This window comes from Oryzias melastigma, linkage group LG9 (genome assembly GCF_002922805.2).
Source record: "Oryzias melastigma strain HK-1 linkage group LG9, ASM292280v2, whole genome shotgun sequence".
Lineage (NCBI taxonomy): Eukaryota > Metazoa > Chordata > Actinopteri > Beloniformes > Adrianichthyidae > Oryzias > Oryzias melastigma.
In genome coordinates this window covers 7,388,874-7,404,936 of record NC_050520.1, presented here as the reverse complement: position 1 = coordinate 7,404,936, position 16,063 = coordinate 7,388,874, and the positions used below count along the sequence as shown (strand labels likewise).

The 16,063-nt window shown below is 36.6% G+C and overlaps 3 protein-coding genes across 4 annotated transcripts in view; 1 reads left to right on the top strand and 2 right to left on the bottom strand.

The window, feature by feature from the left end:
- sprn2 (shadow of prion protein 2) overlaps positions 1-1,698 on the top strand; it is a 4,803-nt gene extending 3,105 nt beyond the window's left edge. The window contains exon 2 of the mRNA XM_024275733.2: positions 494-1,698. Coding sequence (XP_024131501.1) covers positions 497-1,030 — 534 coding nt within the window. The 5' untranslated portion in view covers positions 494-496 and the 3' untranslated portion in view covers positions 1,031-1,698. The remainder of the gene's footprint in view (positions 1-493) is intronic.
- Positions 1,699-1,862: 164 nt separating this feature from the next.
- Positions 1,863-10,579, bottom strand: prnpb (prion protein b). Of its 2 annotated transcripts, none has more exons than XM_024275316.2 (2): positions 10,448-10,579; positions 1,863-5,290 (listed from the first exon to the last, which is right to left on the bottom strand). In XM_024275316.2, the coding sequence occupies exon 2, from the start codon at positions 5,281-5,283 to the stop codon at positions 4,234-4,236; it is 1,050 nt and encodes a 349-aa protein (XP_024131084.1). In that variant the 5' UTR covers positions 5,284-5,290; positions 10,448-10,579; the 3' UTR covers positions 1,863-4,233. The 2 variants fall into 2 exon arrangements, with proteins under 2 accessions (XP_024131084.1, XP_024131085.1); XM_024275317.2 differs by lacking the exon at positions 10,448-10,579 and adding an exon at positions 7,125-7,830.
- Positions 10,580-11,184: 605 nt separating this feature from the next.
- LOC112148308 (AT-rich interactive domain-containing protein 1B) lies at positions 11,185-15,503 on the bottom strand. The gene is made up of 2 exons (XM_024275312.2): positions 15,447-15,503; positions 11,185-14,911 (listed from the first exon to the last, which is right to left on the bottom strand). The coding sequence occupies exon 2, from the start codon at positions 14,902-14,904 to the stop codon at positions 13,339-13,341; it is 1,566 nt and encodes a 521-aa protein (XP_024131080.1). The 5' UTR covers positions 14,905-14,911; positions 15,447-15,503; the 3' UTR covers positions 11,185-13,338.
- Between the last annotated feature and the right edge of the window lie 560 nt (positions 15,504-16,063).

The window sequence follows — 16,063 nt, the reverse complement described above, 5'->3', positions numbered from 1 at the left end:
TAATTAAGAACTAAATTTTTAGTAAAAAAAAAAAAACTAAATATTTAGTTAAAAACTAAATATTTAGCTTGTATCTAAATATTTAGTCAAAAAAACTAAATATTTACTAAAAAATTGAATGTTTAGTTTGAAACTATATATTTAGTTTTTCATTAAATATTTAGTTTGTACACTAAATACATGTATGTAATAATTAGCTTGCTAACTAAATATTTAGTTAGCAAATTTAACATTTATAAATACATTAATTAAAAAAAATGTTCATTTCAAAAACTAGACTAGTTTTTTTCTGCTAAAACATGCTAAATATAAAAACTATTGATGTTAAAATTTTACTCTGCAGATTCACAAACGACACACTATATTTTTGCATTAATTCATAAATAAATATTAACATTTTTAAAATGAGAATCAAGCTGAAGTTTTAGGTCTTCAACTTTATGGAGTATAAAATATTAACCTGAGTTGTTTCTTGTGTTTGTTGTGATCTCAGGTCATGTTCTGGAAACTTCCAGTCACTGTGGCCCTCTGTGGGCTTCTCCTCGCCACGCTGTTGCCCAGCTCTGAGGCCCGCCGCGGAGGTGGTGGCCGTGGAGGTGGTGGCTTCAGCCGCGGAGGAGGAGGTGGCTACAACCGTGGAATTGGAGGAGGAGGAGGCTACAACCGTGGGTGGGGCGGCCAGGCCTATAGGCCCCCTCAAAGCAGCGGCCCCAGTGCAGGGAAGATAGCAGGGGCCGCAGCTGCTGGAGCAGTGGGAGGAGCCATGCTGGGGTCCGCCCTCAGCCGTCCGGGGTATGGGTATGGGTACGGAGGATACGGAGGCTACGGGGGGTATGGGGGATACGGCGGTGGGTATGGATACCCACGATATGGAGGCGGTTATGGCCCAAGACCGGGCTATGAGCCCGAGGGTTCTGGAGACTTTGACTACTACTCTGGATCCTCCAGCAGCCCCATCTACAACAGCATCATCGTTGTCATCGGCTCTCTGCTGTCTCTGCTCATGGGCCACTGGGTGGCAGTCGTTTGATGAGCCGATTTCCTCCACTGCTTCAAAATAACCAACCAAAGACGATGACCTTAAGGTCACGAGACAGCTAAAAGACTTGATCCCATCTGTGTGTAGCAGAGAAACTATTAGATCCTCTGGTTTCATAAGCTTGTTTTCTCTTATTGTGGCCACTTTTTTATACTTCATAGGATTTGTTGCTTCTCGACAAAAAAAGCTATTCATTTTAAAATGTTTAAAAGCACTTTCTTTCTTTCTTTCTTTAGATGAAGTGTGAGGACAGCTCACACCTGACTTATAGAAGAGAGTCTACCTCAAAAACTCCTCTTAGGATCAAAAATATTAGTTTAAAACTATTTGTTGTCAATTTTGTGGGGTTTTTTTTAGCCTATGTTTACACATTGCTCACATGCAGACAGGTTTACCATTTCATGCAATTTTGTAGGTTTTTATATAAAATAAATGCTTCTGTATGTGCTGTTGAAATAAAAAAAAACTCGTAAATAAAACTGTGAATGTTATTTTCTGGATTAAAATGTGACATTTGACTGAAGTTTTTTTGGCGGTGGACTTTCTTTGACAAGCCTGGCTGCTTGTCATCTAGTAAAACAAGACGCGATTTATTTATATCATAAACAGTCGATAAACAGACTGACTGGGGTATACGGGTTTCCCTTTTTATCGCCACATTGATATGAAGCCTTTTTCAAACATTTACATTTATTCATTTTGGTATTAAATGTGCTTCAATCTTTTCTTTTTAAAATTATTTAAAATGGTATTTTCTCCTGCTTTATTGCACACCAGTTTATCATTTATAGTAGTTTTTCATTTATTTTTTTCTGGCTTGAATTAATTTTTCTTATTAAAGTTGATCGTGTTAATGGTTTAAAAATTACACTATGTTAAAAAATGGTGTGTTTAAGCATCACCAACCACACCTCAGGTGTTAAAGGGTTAATATCCTCCATTGATTGTTTCCTTTCTCTGTAAAGGATGTCAACTGAATCTATTTTCAGTAACACCCTCAAGTTTATGCTTCAAACATGTAAGTTGAAGAAAACATAGACAGCCCTCACTTTTTTTTTTTTTACTGGTAATGTTTTTAGAGTAAACTGAAGTTTACATTTAACTGTGAATGCTTAAGCATTACAATGCTTAAGCTAGCATGTGCTAGCTTTTTTGGCTAATTGAATGCTTAAGCATTCAATCTATTCTTTCCGTATATTTGTGAATCAAATGTGACTACTTTTTTATTATAATTGTTGAGAAGAACATGATAGATATTAGATTAACTGTTTTAGAATTTTGTTATTTAACCATTTTTGAAAATAATATTTTATTTCTTTAAATTATTAAGATGTGCATTTCCAATAAAAACTCCAGACTTTGGACATTACCGTAATTAGCTTTAATATCTGTAAAACTTCAGACACTAACAGTGACATGTAGCACATGCAGGCTAGCTTTGAGTACATTATGACGAATAGCTCAACAAGGAATAGATAAAGTTGACATTTTACTGCAATCACACCATTGAAAAGCTATTTTGGCTGAGAAAGATCTACAGTCTCCATGACCCAACAGGCATTAGAACAGCAGCATGCTTACATTAACTATGACAAAGAGTAAACTGTTTGGTTCTCGATGTTCCTGTATGGCAAAAATCCAGCTGGGTTGAACGTTTACACTGTCAGAAATCACAGAACATGAAAAACAAGTGTAGATTAATTAATGATTGTCAGAATAAAAGTTCCATTTTGCCTAATGAGCCACTTTTCCATGCTACTTTTCAGAATAAAACATGTTGCTTTTCAACTCCCAGAAGTTGCTTCGGCCACTGCAAACTGAGACAAAAAATAAACAAACAAAAGTAAAAATAATTCACAGTAACAGCTTTTTTATAACCTCAATTTATATTTCTTTGTCACGTGAAGGTTAAATCATAAAACGTTTTGTTTATAACTCTTCCAGTTAGCTTTTCTGTCACCACTGTTATGTCTTCTGGAAGACACAAATAATACAAATGACTTTTTTCTGGTCATATTTATTGGTTTTTCCCAAAAACCAGAGATATGTTTTCCCTTTTATGTTACTTTTTGTGTTTTTTATGATGAATCAATCAATCAAACTCTACTTGACTTTAGTTAATAATTATGGAATTTAATGAATCAAACGTGACATGTTTTGTTTTTGTTTGCTTGTTTTCTATTTTCTAATCAATGCATTTCGTTATTTCTGTAATGAGTTTGAAATATTTGTGTGTTTTGTCCTGTATTTTTCACCATCTATGCTTGAAATAAAAGTAATCAATCCAGTATTAAGGCCACCATTAAATGGATAAATAAAACTATGAGAAAATGTCCAAATATAACATAATTTTATTTATTTAACTTAAATTTTATTTTAAATTAAGTTTTACATTTACAAAAAGAGCAGATTCCTCTATTTTTTTAATTATATAAAACAGATATTTAACAAGTAGCCTAATGCTTGATTGTCTTTGACACATTTTAAGCTAAATGTGACATTTCGTTTTTGAAAAAACACGACTTTTTCCCTTTTAAAATTACAACTTTTCCAAGGCATACATTCATAGCTAATTTAGACTTTTTACTAATAATTTTACAACTTTTTTCTCTATTTTTTCATTCATAGTCACAGTGCCAGAATAGATTCTAAAAAATAATTTAATTTTCTAAAAGAGGAAAACTATGTCGATTTTGTTTCTGGAGATTAATGCTGGACAGATTTTGTTTTAACATCCATTTAACTTTCTTGCTTTCTATCTTTGCAAACAATTGGCAAATAAATTAAAATACAAGGATAGAAACTGCTTTAAGTAGCAAAAATAAAACAAATACAAATAATGTATTGAACAAATTAATAAGAATTCATGAAATGTGATTAAAGATGTCAATAAAGTAGCATCTAGGATCACCTTGACACCAAAATCAACTGAAAATCTTATCATTTTCATAAAGAACTTAGTCTTTTTGTGGAACTCAAATGTTTTGTTCCTCTTTTAAGGAACATCTTTGCCTTACACAACAAAGGTGGCTCTACTTGGTCATGGGGGACCTCCATCAACGTTACTGTTTACTGAAAACTGATGGAAAATCTTTCCAACTGTAAACAGAAACGTGGCAGTGAGTGATGACTCCCTTCATAATGATTAACCTCAAACGGCAGTAAAAATCTTTAACATCCTGTGAGTGCAGGCCTCAGGGAAGCAGCTTCAGAGCTTTGCTGTTAACAGCTGCCAGCATCATGGCCAGGAGCACGGCTGAGACGGCCTGAACGCGCGTACCCAGCGCTGTGGATCCTCCTGCAGACTCCAGAGACATGTACATCTCTAAGCATCTTCTGGCCTTCACTTGTTGGATCAGAGCTGGGTATCCGATCTCCATGATGCTGACTGTATCAGCATCCTCTTCTGCACTGTTGATTGGCTGTACAGATTTGGGGGCTAAATTGGCTTGTGGATTTAAAGGGGGCGGAGACCCGGGGGAAGAAGATGATTCTACTGCGCTCCTGTTGGTCATCTTGACTGCAGTTTGGTTAGTCACTGCTGGTTTTGGCTTCTCTGCTGGAAACAGGTCGTTCCTCTTCATGCACGAGTCCATGTATCTGCTGTAGTCCTGCTGTGGGGTCCTGAAATGATCTTTATCATTGTGTTTGGAGTCAGAGGACCGCTCTTTGGATTTCCTGTGCATGTAGTGGTTGTAGTGATACTCCTCCTGTCGGTTGCGGACCTGGAAATGGGGAGGGGGAAATCGTCCTAAGCCGTAGCCCAACGCCATTCCCGCCATGGTCCCCCCAGCTGCTGCCATCGCCGCTTTGCGCCCAAATCCTCTGGATCTGGCATCCGGGCTCATCCCCCTTACTTGATTGTAAAAAGGAGAACTTCCTTGGGTCATGTACCCGCCATAGCCAAAGCTACCAGTGTAGTGAGGGCTCAGGATTTTGTTTTTTGGATTAATTTGTATGCTTGGGTAACTCCCATAACTGCCCCCAAACCTTCCTCCTGGATACTGTTGTCTGGGGTAACCGCCTCCCCCAAATTGTGGGGGATTGTTGTTATAAACAGGCTGTTTTGGATATTTTTCCTGAGGGCGGGTGTCCTTTTTTTTGTAGCCCGTATTGCTTTTACTATGGTGGGATTTACTTGAAATTTTGAATCCTCCTCCACCTCCTCCTCTCTTGGAGTCTGAAAACTGGGCGTAAAGTAGAAGAACGGACAGACATAGAATATAGGATGAAGTCAGCTTCATCTTCACCCTGTATTTGAAGAGAATATAGGTCAATTTTGTGCAGCACAATTTTACAAAACATTATTTAATGTAAGCAAGAATAAAAGTATGATTTTTACGTGGTAGTAAATGTCAAAACATCAGTTATTTCCCTTTCGTTGTTTAATCTGATTTTCTAGCTTATTCTTTCTGTTTAAGCAGGTAAAAGGAGCATAAATGTAGTTTGTTTACCGAGTTTAATTTTGATGAATTGTCTACAATAGAAGTTTGACACATTTAAGCCTAAAGTTCCTCTCCAATCATCTTTCAGTTTATTTTGAAAAAGTGTTCCAGGAGGTCTTTTAACTATGAAAAAAAACAAAAACTGTTGTTTTCTTGGACAAAGTTTCAAATGGTTCCTCAGAAATTTACCTCTGAGTTGTGGGTGGGACCATTAGAGAGGAATAACCCCACCCCCTTTTCCACTCGCCATTGCTGAGAGCTTTATGTTTACGCATCGGAGATATCCAGCCGTACAGATTTGATCTAAATTCCAGGTCAGATGAGGAAAACGAAGACGTTCATGGATCTAGCGTCTACAAGTGGAGGCCCAGTGTATTTTCTACATCACAAATATGCCCTTATTCCGAATGCATTTTTTTCATATGCTCCTTATTCACAACGATATGAATAAAAAAATACTCAGAAATGCTACTTTAATCTTAACTTTCTAAATAAATGTCTGTCGTCTTCAGAAAAATGCCTCAAGAACATGCTAAAAACAACATTTTAACAGAGTATGCTTTTATAAGTCAGTAATTTGATTTATTATTTTTTTTTCTGTTGCCTCCATTGTTTGAATTTTTATTTTAATCTAAAATTTCTTAAATTTTCTCCTAACAGAATCAATTAAATATTTATGGAGCTGTTTAACGGTGCAAGAATACCGGTATATACATTCAAGAGATAAGAGGATTATCAAGTGTTATTTGATTTTCCAAAGTTTGGAAGCAAATTTCCACATTATCAGCATCCACTCTCTGAAATATGAAGATAATTTAGGAACCACTAAAAGCATCAAACACAAGCATTAAAGCCTGATGGCTATACAATCCATTACATTATGTGAAATATGTGAAAAGGAAACAACAAAGAGAACTTTAAAAATATTAAGATTGACACTGAAAGTTTTTGCTAAGATGCTTCTTGAAATGTATATTTTTTTAAGTCCTTTACATTTAAAGTTTCTTAATCCTTATATAACTTATTACCACACCATCACCAAAGTACAGAAGTGCCCACATATTGCTTATATTCCTGAGGGAAAAATGGTTTTGCTCTATGAGAAACCAAAAGCTGAAACTTTTTTGTGGTTACACATTATAAAGGTAAGAACGTTTTATCATAATAGTCACATTCATACAATGCCTCTGAGCTTAAAACAACATGTTTAAAATATATTTGTCTAGTAAACATTAAAACCATACTGCTGATAGTACATCGGAATCAGGATTTTTTTCTTTTTACTTCATTTTAGGATGTTCAATGTCTAAAACTGTTGTTAGTAACTATGTTTTTAAGGGTACCTAGATTATTTAAATGTATATGTTTACACCACAGATTTGTATGGAGCCCCTGACCTGATACGGGAAAAAAAATTCTAATTTGTTCCCTCGAAATAATGATTAGTTCCCACAAAAGGATAATCTGTTCCCACAGAGTAAACAAATTATTATTTAGTGGGAACTAAATAATATTTTTTTTACCCATGTCAGATCATAGGCTCTGTAGATTTGACTCCAAGACTCTTTGTTATTACAGTTCTTTGGTGTAACAAAAGAAAAACAAACCAACACACACAGAAAAAGTACATAGAGTCTTACCCAAACTAATTTGTTCTCTTTAAAGTTCCACTTAGTTCCAGTTGTCTCCCCTACAGCTGTATTTGCACCCCCAATGAAACCATAATAAATGAAGGAATCTTCAGTCCAAACCGAAAGTAAATCCAAACAAGAACTGATAAATGCAGAGATAGAGGTGTTTTTTTTTATCCTTTCTCTCTTAAGGTCCTTCTTACACTCTCTGAAGTGCACGACTTGACAGGAGCCCTCTTCTCTCTTTACCCCAGTCTCATTTATCAAGTCAGTTCTCGTATACAGTCAATAATCAACCACCAGTTCGTCAGTCACATGACCTGAAGCGCCGTTAATGAAGTCAGAAAAGGTGACAAAACAGGTAAGGTAACACAATGCTTCTGTCAATCACATGACTCTTGTGGAGAAATAAATCTTCACAACACCATGGGGAAAATATAAGTTTGACATAGAATATATCATTTTGTCAACCTTTTTTTCTATTCAATTCAAATTTGGTTTTCAATTTCTTTATTTCTTTTTATTTCCATAAAAAAATGGCAGTTGCTGCGTTGCAAGCCTGAACTTTTTCAAACCACGGGTTTTTATCTGCTCCCGATCCGTCAGAATTTGAACACTTAGAAATACAATTTAAATCTTACATTATTTTATGTATGTCCTGCATAATAGGAAAAAATCTACAAGAACACGTTAAAAACACAGAAAACAAGATTTTTCATTGGAATGGGTTTTTAATTGAATTCTTTTGTTGCTACAAGTTCTGAATAAATGTTTTGTAGCCTGAGTAAAGACTTAAGAGGTAATAGCAGCCACTTTGCTCTCTTAAATAAAATATGACAGATGCTTTTTGTTGCTATGTTGCTGCTGTTTCAATGGTGGCTTTATCAATCATCAGTCCATTTTCCTGACCCAATTATTCCATTTCAGGTCATGGGGTTGCTGGAGCCTATCCAAGCCACGGTGTGGGGGGCAAATACCCTGGATGGTTCACTAGTGCGTCACAGGGTCACAGGGAGACTTACAGCCACACTCTCACAATCACACAGAGGGACAATTAGAACAACCAATTAACCTATAGAAGCATGTTTCTGGACTGTGGGAGGAAACTGGAGAGTCCAGAGAGCAGAGAGTGATCAATCAAAACCCAAAAATGGTTCAAGAGGCAATTTTAAAACTTCCATTCCAACTAATAATTCTTATATGCATTACATTTTAATTTATTGATTTGATTTGAATTATTGATTTATTTCAAGCCTTAATAATAATTAAATACCACAATAAAAATTTACCAAACACAGATACACCAAACCTATTTCAGATATGAAGTAATACATTAAAGGGTATAAACAAACACTGAATCAACTTTTTTTTTTACTCTTTACCTCTATAAATGGAGCTTTAAAAGTGCTGACTATTGATCCCTAATACATTTTTGAAACATTAAAATAAACTTGTATGATTTTTTAAATAATTCTCTAAGCCACCTGTGTACTGTCTCCTACAGGTTGAAACGAGGTATTACAGTTGAATTTTGCGATTGGTTAAACCTTTTAAGTCCCACGTCATTTCAGAAGTTCCACGGTATGATCTGCAGCTCTAGTAATGATAACAGTCACCGAGACTCCCGTTCCACAGCCCCACCCCTCTGACTGGATTATCAAATTTCGGCTGTGGGGGGAATCAGTTACCCTGATATTGTGTTACCCCTTCAAGTGATCTGAATCGGTCCTCTGTTTCCCCATCTGGCCATCAGTGGGATCCATCATCTGAGTACTATCCCTTCCTGGGTATCCACACTACATTTCCCATAAGCCCCTGTTGTTAAAGCCCCACAGCTGTTTTCCATCTGCAATCACTCCCAGCAGTTTTTGTAGGTGCCACATCCAATCTTTTGATTTATCTAACCCGCTTCATCTTTGACTGATTGTTTGCACCCTGGACTCTGACCACTCTCTGATGCCCTCGTTTTTGTGTTTGACCCCTTCTTGCGTGACACTGATTTAGCTGATTTAACTTTCTTAGCGGAGCTAATGGTGATCTGCAAAACGCTTTTATTATATGGACACAATATGCACATCCATCTGTTATTTGTTTTCCTGGGGGAAACGCAGACACGCTACAGAGACTGGAAAAGACAGCATTAACAAGGAGGAGGAGAAGATGGTGCCTTGGAGATTGAGTCGTCTTACTTTAAGGTAGGGAAAAAGCTCATGTAAACAATACATTTTTTTTTTATCAATAACCCATCCTTTAGGGTGCCAAAGATAATGTATTATAATGTATATGGTTTACTCTGAAAGGCTTAAGAATAGCATTGTGTAGGCCCTTTAATTAATAAATAGCTAAAAAGTTAACAAAAATGATCCCATCTTCTTGACAGTGTAATTGCTCATAAGAGACGCTAAACATTGCTGATCAAATAAAGTTGGTAGCTTATTGATTACCATCAGAAAACACACAATTTCAGTAACATAATACATTGGTTAACAAAAATATCCTACTCATTGGTTATTATCAGAAAACATTTATAGTTTATAATGTCCAACTTCACACAACCTGATAATATTTGTATGAACACCTACTAAACGTAGAGTTCTCTATTCTCAATATTGTGAAACAAAAGTTTCTTTATGTATTTTCTTGAATTTATGGAGATTTGAACACTTGTCAAACTGATACATTCAAGTAGTGGAGCCTGCTCATCCACATTTAACAGACAATTATTTATTCTTCTTACTTATTAAATCATTTCCACTGATATGAATGCTCAACCACAACTGTAAATGTGGTCAACCACATTAAGTCATTTTAAGAAACATCTGAAGGAACAAACACTTATAGACAATAGATTATTTTTTTATGTTCTCACTCAGCGAGTAAAATGATTCATGCCGATTCATTATTATCATTATTAATTCAATCGGTTGATTAATTATATGTAATATCCTGCTTTGTTTGTGGAGTGAGTGCATGTTACAATACAGCAGGAGATAGTCCATCACTTCCGTTTAAATGTTGCGTTTATTTGTTTATTTCTTTAAGAAAACATAAAATAAATAAAATGCTAATCTTCTTTATTAAAAGTGCATGTTGGCATAAAACAAACAAACAAGGAAATACAGCGCCAACATTAAAGGTGTGGTCGCTCATCATTACGAGATCTTCAAGCATTCAGAAGAACTAACCGATAAAACCATCATCCTTACAAACATTTTTCAGTATTTTTGTTATACTTTTATTTATTTCAACTTTTAATAATAACAATGTCGTTAGTGCGCATCCTGACTCGTAAACACATTTGTTAAATTAAACGACTTTAAATAAAGTTTTACCTTGAATAACGGCAGCCTGCTTTCCCTCCTTTTTTAAATAAACTTCTTAATTTTGAATCCGTAAAGGTTTATTTAAAACAGCCCGCTTTCTCTGAGCATCGTCCAGAAACAACAGCTTCTTATTAATCTTCACGGCTCGAGGACGAGCAATGAGAAGGAGGCGGGGCCTAACCGGACTGCAGCATCTTTAAGTGACGTCACAGTCGAATGTTTTCTTCCTGCTTGAGCCCACAAATTGACCATTACTTTCATAAAAGTCTACTTTAAAAAATACCTCCTTTTAAATTAAGCAGTCTATTTTTTTCTCCTCAAAAGTTTAATTAAAAATATATGAATAATATAAATCTAACTTTTTATGTTGTATAATATATTATATTGAAATAATTTCACATTATGATCTAATTGCAAAAGTTATTTACTGTAGGTTAAAACCCCAAAGTAGCATTTTATTAAATTATAATAATAAATGTTGAAAAATGGCTGTTATGATGGAGACAAAGTGGACCTCTAAGCCACTTATGTGGCATTAAAGCTCTCAGCTCCTTTCTAGGACGGTTGTGGTTTTTTCAAACAATGATTAAACAGGTTAAAAAAGTTCTGTAAATGGAGGCTTTTAAGAACTTTCCATCTAGCAAATGTAGCGTTTCGCATACTTCCTGGTAATTGAAACATTGATAAACAATTCAGCAATCAGTTTTAGCTTTACATTTACAGGGCAAATACACAATAAAAATCAACAGATTTGGTACATTTTTATTTTGTACACAACATTTTTTTCCATTCAGTTCTCGTAACAAACAGGATATAAAGCCAGCACCAATAGGAAGCTTGTTTGTGTGTTTGCTGTCAAGAAAATTACAAAAGCTACTTACTACTTGTATTCGTCAGCTGTTTTCCAACCATTGTTTTGTTTTGTATTCTTATTTCTCACAGAGGGGATTGTATTTACAGTTTTTTCTCAGTCAACTTGGTGATTTCTCACAACAGAAGTTAACTTTTTACAACAGTTAGTGCAATCTCTACAACATTTAGTCATTTGGGCGCAACCTAGTGGCCGTTTCATGCTCATTTCATCAAATGGCATATGCTTTTTTTTGCTACAAAATTATCACTTTTACCTGCGTTTTAATCAATATTTCCTTGCTTTTATCACGTCTATCAAAATTTAACTATATTTGTAAAGGTTGAATATGATTATACAACTAATAATCTTTATTGTCATTTTCTGTCATTGCACACAAAATTGTTGTCAGTTTGTACATCTATTTTAGAAACATTTCCATGAAAATAAATATGTTTTCTCAGGTGAACCTCATTATACACTAATGAAAAGAGCTGTTTGAACTATTAGTTGAAACCAATGATGAGCCTCTCTTTTAGTCGAATTACATTAAGTTCCACTTTATGTATAAACCAGGAGACAGGATTGGCATCTACAAAACTGCTATCAGCCTCATGGAAGACGAGTGAGGATTGAAGCAGCAGTCAAAGACATGCAGAGATAGCTGATGAAATCAGGGCAACACTGGTGGGTCGTGTGGTAAATGACGGGCTCACAATGGCTCAGGCTGGTCAAAGGGTGCAGGAAAATGGTGGAAAAGGTTCCCTTTTGACACTGCAGCCAAACTGCATATTACTGTAATACTGTTGTGAGAAATGCACCAAGGAATTGTGAAAAATTGCAGTGAAAAAAAAGAAAGTTGGTGAAAGTAAAAAGTAAAAAAAGAGCTAAAAGTTTTTCAAAATAAAGTAACGACAGAACAAAATAATGAACCTTGTTACGAATATCTCCGCACAGTTACCAACACATTTATGCTTAATTAATTTCCTTTCATAGATAGATAGATAATGTCTTAGTATTTACATATTTTAATGGTTCTCGTGCATATAAAGATAATTTAAACTTTTATTTATTGGTGTTTTTATTTATCACATCAGACTTTTAAATGTACTTTCTTTACAAAAATCTTGCGATTTTTTTCTTTTTTTGATTTTGTAATTTTCTAACTGCAAGAAATGCAAACTAATAAAACAACTATAAGTTATTTTTGTCCTTTTTTGTAAAATCATCCGAAGGGTAAAAAAATATGGATGTTGAGTTAGATTTTCACACAAATGATTGTCATAACACCAGAACTTGAAAGCTTTATCTCTCTGAAGAATGGAAGTTTCTCTCATATCTGGAAGTTTTAAAGCTTAAGCTTTTACATTTCTCCTGGGACATACATTTAAGTTTTTCCTTTTTGTCAACTCTTGTTTAGTTATAGTTATTTATAGAGCGTCATGGGACATTTTACAAAAAATGTAGTTCCAAAGAAGCTCTTTGTTTAAAAAACAACATAGCACAAAATGAATCTTCCTCTCTAGGTCATTTTTCATTTATTATTAAACAAAATTTTACATGTAATGAACTTGTGATCTTATAAAGAACTGTGTTGTTTTTCTAAGGCAGGAAGTTGCATTTATTTACAGTCTTCGTGGAGGTTTTATCCTTTACTCATTGAACATTCCTGACACGTTTATTCTAGTTTATACAATCATTTACTGCCAAATTTAAATATTTAATATTCTAATTCATATGTCCATTTATTAAAAACCAGTGACTGACCAGTGAATTATTCAGTTAAAGTTTATAAGTGCTGTTCATTGCAAAGTTTGTTGGAGAAAAAAGATTTCAATTTTTTTTCTAACTTTTTATATTTCACTTTTATAATTTGGTTTCACGACTTGATATTCCTAGAACTCATTTTATATCATTCAAACTTGTGTTTATTCGAAGTCAGAACAAGAGCTTGTAGAAGCTGGTGAAAGTAATCATTCGAGAGGAAAAACAGACTTCATTTAGCTTATTATTTTTCTCCACAAACGTCCGTCTGTGCACCAAACCAACTCTACTGCAGCAGTGCTGGACAGCTGCTGTGCAGCAATGACAGCACCACACTGGTGAGCAGAATCAGAAGTCCAGATGAGCCCGTCTGCAGCGGCTTCGCCCCGTTTCCAGCTGCAGGGTTCTGGGTTTTCTTCTGGAAGTTTTCGGTGTAGACCATGTAAAGTTCTGTGCACCTCTTGACCTTCATCTGTTTGATCAGTGCTGGGTAGCCAATCTCCACAATGCTGACTGTATCTTCATCCTCATCATCGCTCTGAATGACCTGTGCAGCTTTCGGGGCAGGACTGACCTCTGACCTGTTTGCAGTGGGGGGGGTTGAAGGTGAAGCAGGTGACGGCTTTGCAGCATCAATGCTGTTAGCTGCTGGGTTGCTGTTGTTGCTAGTTTTTAGTGCGGGGGTGGAGGTAGGCGCGTTTACAGCCACTGTGGTTGTTTTAGTCGTAGTTTCTGCTACTTTGTGGTCAGACTTTGGATGTTCCTGACGCAGAAGGTCTGTTCTCTTCATGCAGGAGCTCATGAACTTGTCGAACGAGTCGGGAGGCGGTGGACCGTCGCTGTAACTTTTGCTGTAGTCTTTAACCTCTGCAGACTTCGTGCCATATTTCCTGTACATGTAGTGGTTGTAAAAGTATTCCTCCTGGGGGCTGTGGAAATGGAAATGAGGACGAGGGAACTGCCCCAACCCATAACCAAGGGCCATTCCGGCCACAGCGCCACCAGCTGCCGCCATCACTGCGCTGCGTCCAAATCCTCTGGATTTGTCAGATGGACCGATTCCCATTGACTGGAGCGAGTTAGAAAAAGGAGACCCAACTCCACCTTGGTGGGCGCCGTATCCAAAGCTTCCACCATAGTGAGGACTCAGGATTCTATTGTTTGGGTTGGAGTGGATGTAATGACCTCCGTAAGGGTAACCTGGAGCTGGATAACCGGGTAAATGGCCTCCTGCTGGGTGCCCGGGGTACTGAGGGTAGCCTGGTTGGTTGGGGTAGCCTCCTGGTCTGCCCGGATACTGGGGATAACCTCCTCCTGGTTGCTGTGGGTAACCTGGTTGCTGTGGGTAACCTGGTTGCTGCGGATAACCTCCTGGTCTGCCCGGGTACTGGGGATAACCTCCTCCTGGTTGCTGTGGGTAACCTGGTTGCTGTGGGTAACCTGGTTGCTCCGGATAACCTCCTGGTCTGCCCGGGTACTGGGGATAACCTCCTCCTGGTTGCTGCGGGTAACCTGGTTGCTGCGGATAACCTCCTGGCCTGCCTGGGTACTGGGGATAACCTCCTCCTGGTTGATGTGGGTAGCCCGGTTGCTGTGGGTAGCCTGGTTGCTGCGGGTAACCTGGTTGCTGCGGATACCCTCCTGGGCGACCTGGTTGCTGGGGATAACCTCCTTGGTTGAACTGTGTCGACTGTTTTTCTTTAGTCTTACTGTTGAGATTAGGTTTGTTCTTGGAAGGTTTTTTAAACAAATTTGTTATTTTTCCAAGTCCTCCTTTTCTCGTTGCCAAGGAATCATCAAAGTAAAGGAAAAAAAGTGACAAACACAAGACGGCATTTACGCTCAGCTTCATCCCTGATCTGCAGAGAGGAAGGAGATGAAGTTTCAGTCAGACTCAGTTACACGTTTGAGTTTCGTATGGTGGAAATGTTCTGACTTCCTATTTGTTGTATTTTTTTTTAATTTGCTGGTAATTAGGTCAGTTTTGATAAGCTTCGTCCTGAATAAATATTTCTAGAACAGACACGAAAGGGAAAAAATAAACAGCTTGAACTACAATGTGTTGTCCCGTGTAGGACCTCCACATGCTCTCCACCTGTCAGCAGATCTGACAGGACTAAAATAGCACCAGAGACTCTACTGTTTGCTGTTGTCGAAGCTAAAAACATTTACTTGAAAACCATAAAACAAACTTAAAACGCTCTGTACTGACATGAAAACTCAGTAAAAGGTGAAATCTCTTAAATAATTGGTCAATTTTTCTAATTTTTGAAAAGTAAAAACACTTAAAAACAGAAGTAAGACATACCTTTTCAGAAATAATGATGTGGATTTCGATTAAAGTCCTAGATTAGAAAGTACTACAGATATAAGCTCCCAACTAAACACACTGACCTTGGGTTTTCGGAGCGTGTGACTCTGCTGTTTAAGCATTTAAGTCGCCCTCTGTCCTCAGCGCCTCTTTGAGGGTGAAATTTCAGCCCCTCCTGCTCCCAGCAGTCCTTCAATCTAAACTTTATTCCTCTAAACCCATTTACAGTCATTCATTTTATAAAAGATTAGCCTTCTTGAGTTGAGAAACTGAACAAAAAACATAGACTAAAACTTTAAATCAGTTTTTACTAAAGTACTCATTGACACCCAGTTTATTTTTAGTGTGCTACCCAAATAAGCAGCAAAAATAAAACAAATGTTTTTTTTATCCACCTCTTTTTAGATTATTTAACATATTTCATCCAGATTGTTTAAAAATTTGTTTTAAAAATAGCAAATGTAAGTGACCAGCTTATAATATCTGAGCAACAATATGAGCAATAATATGAGAGCAACTGATATAAGTTAGACAAATGAAGGAAAACTTAACATAAAGGGAGAACATGAATAAAAACCACAACCAGAGTAAATGTCAGATTACCACTTCAGTTAAGGAGGTAGACACTGTCTTTGCCTTTAGGGCTAAACTGAAACTTATAGACAATCTGCAGTTAAACTTTGACCTGGTGTGTGTTTTT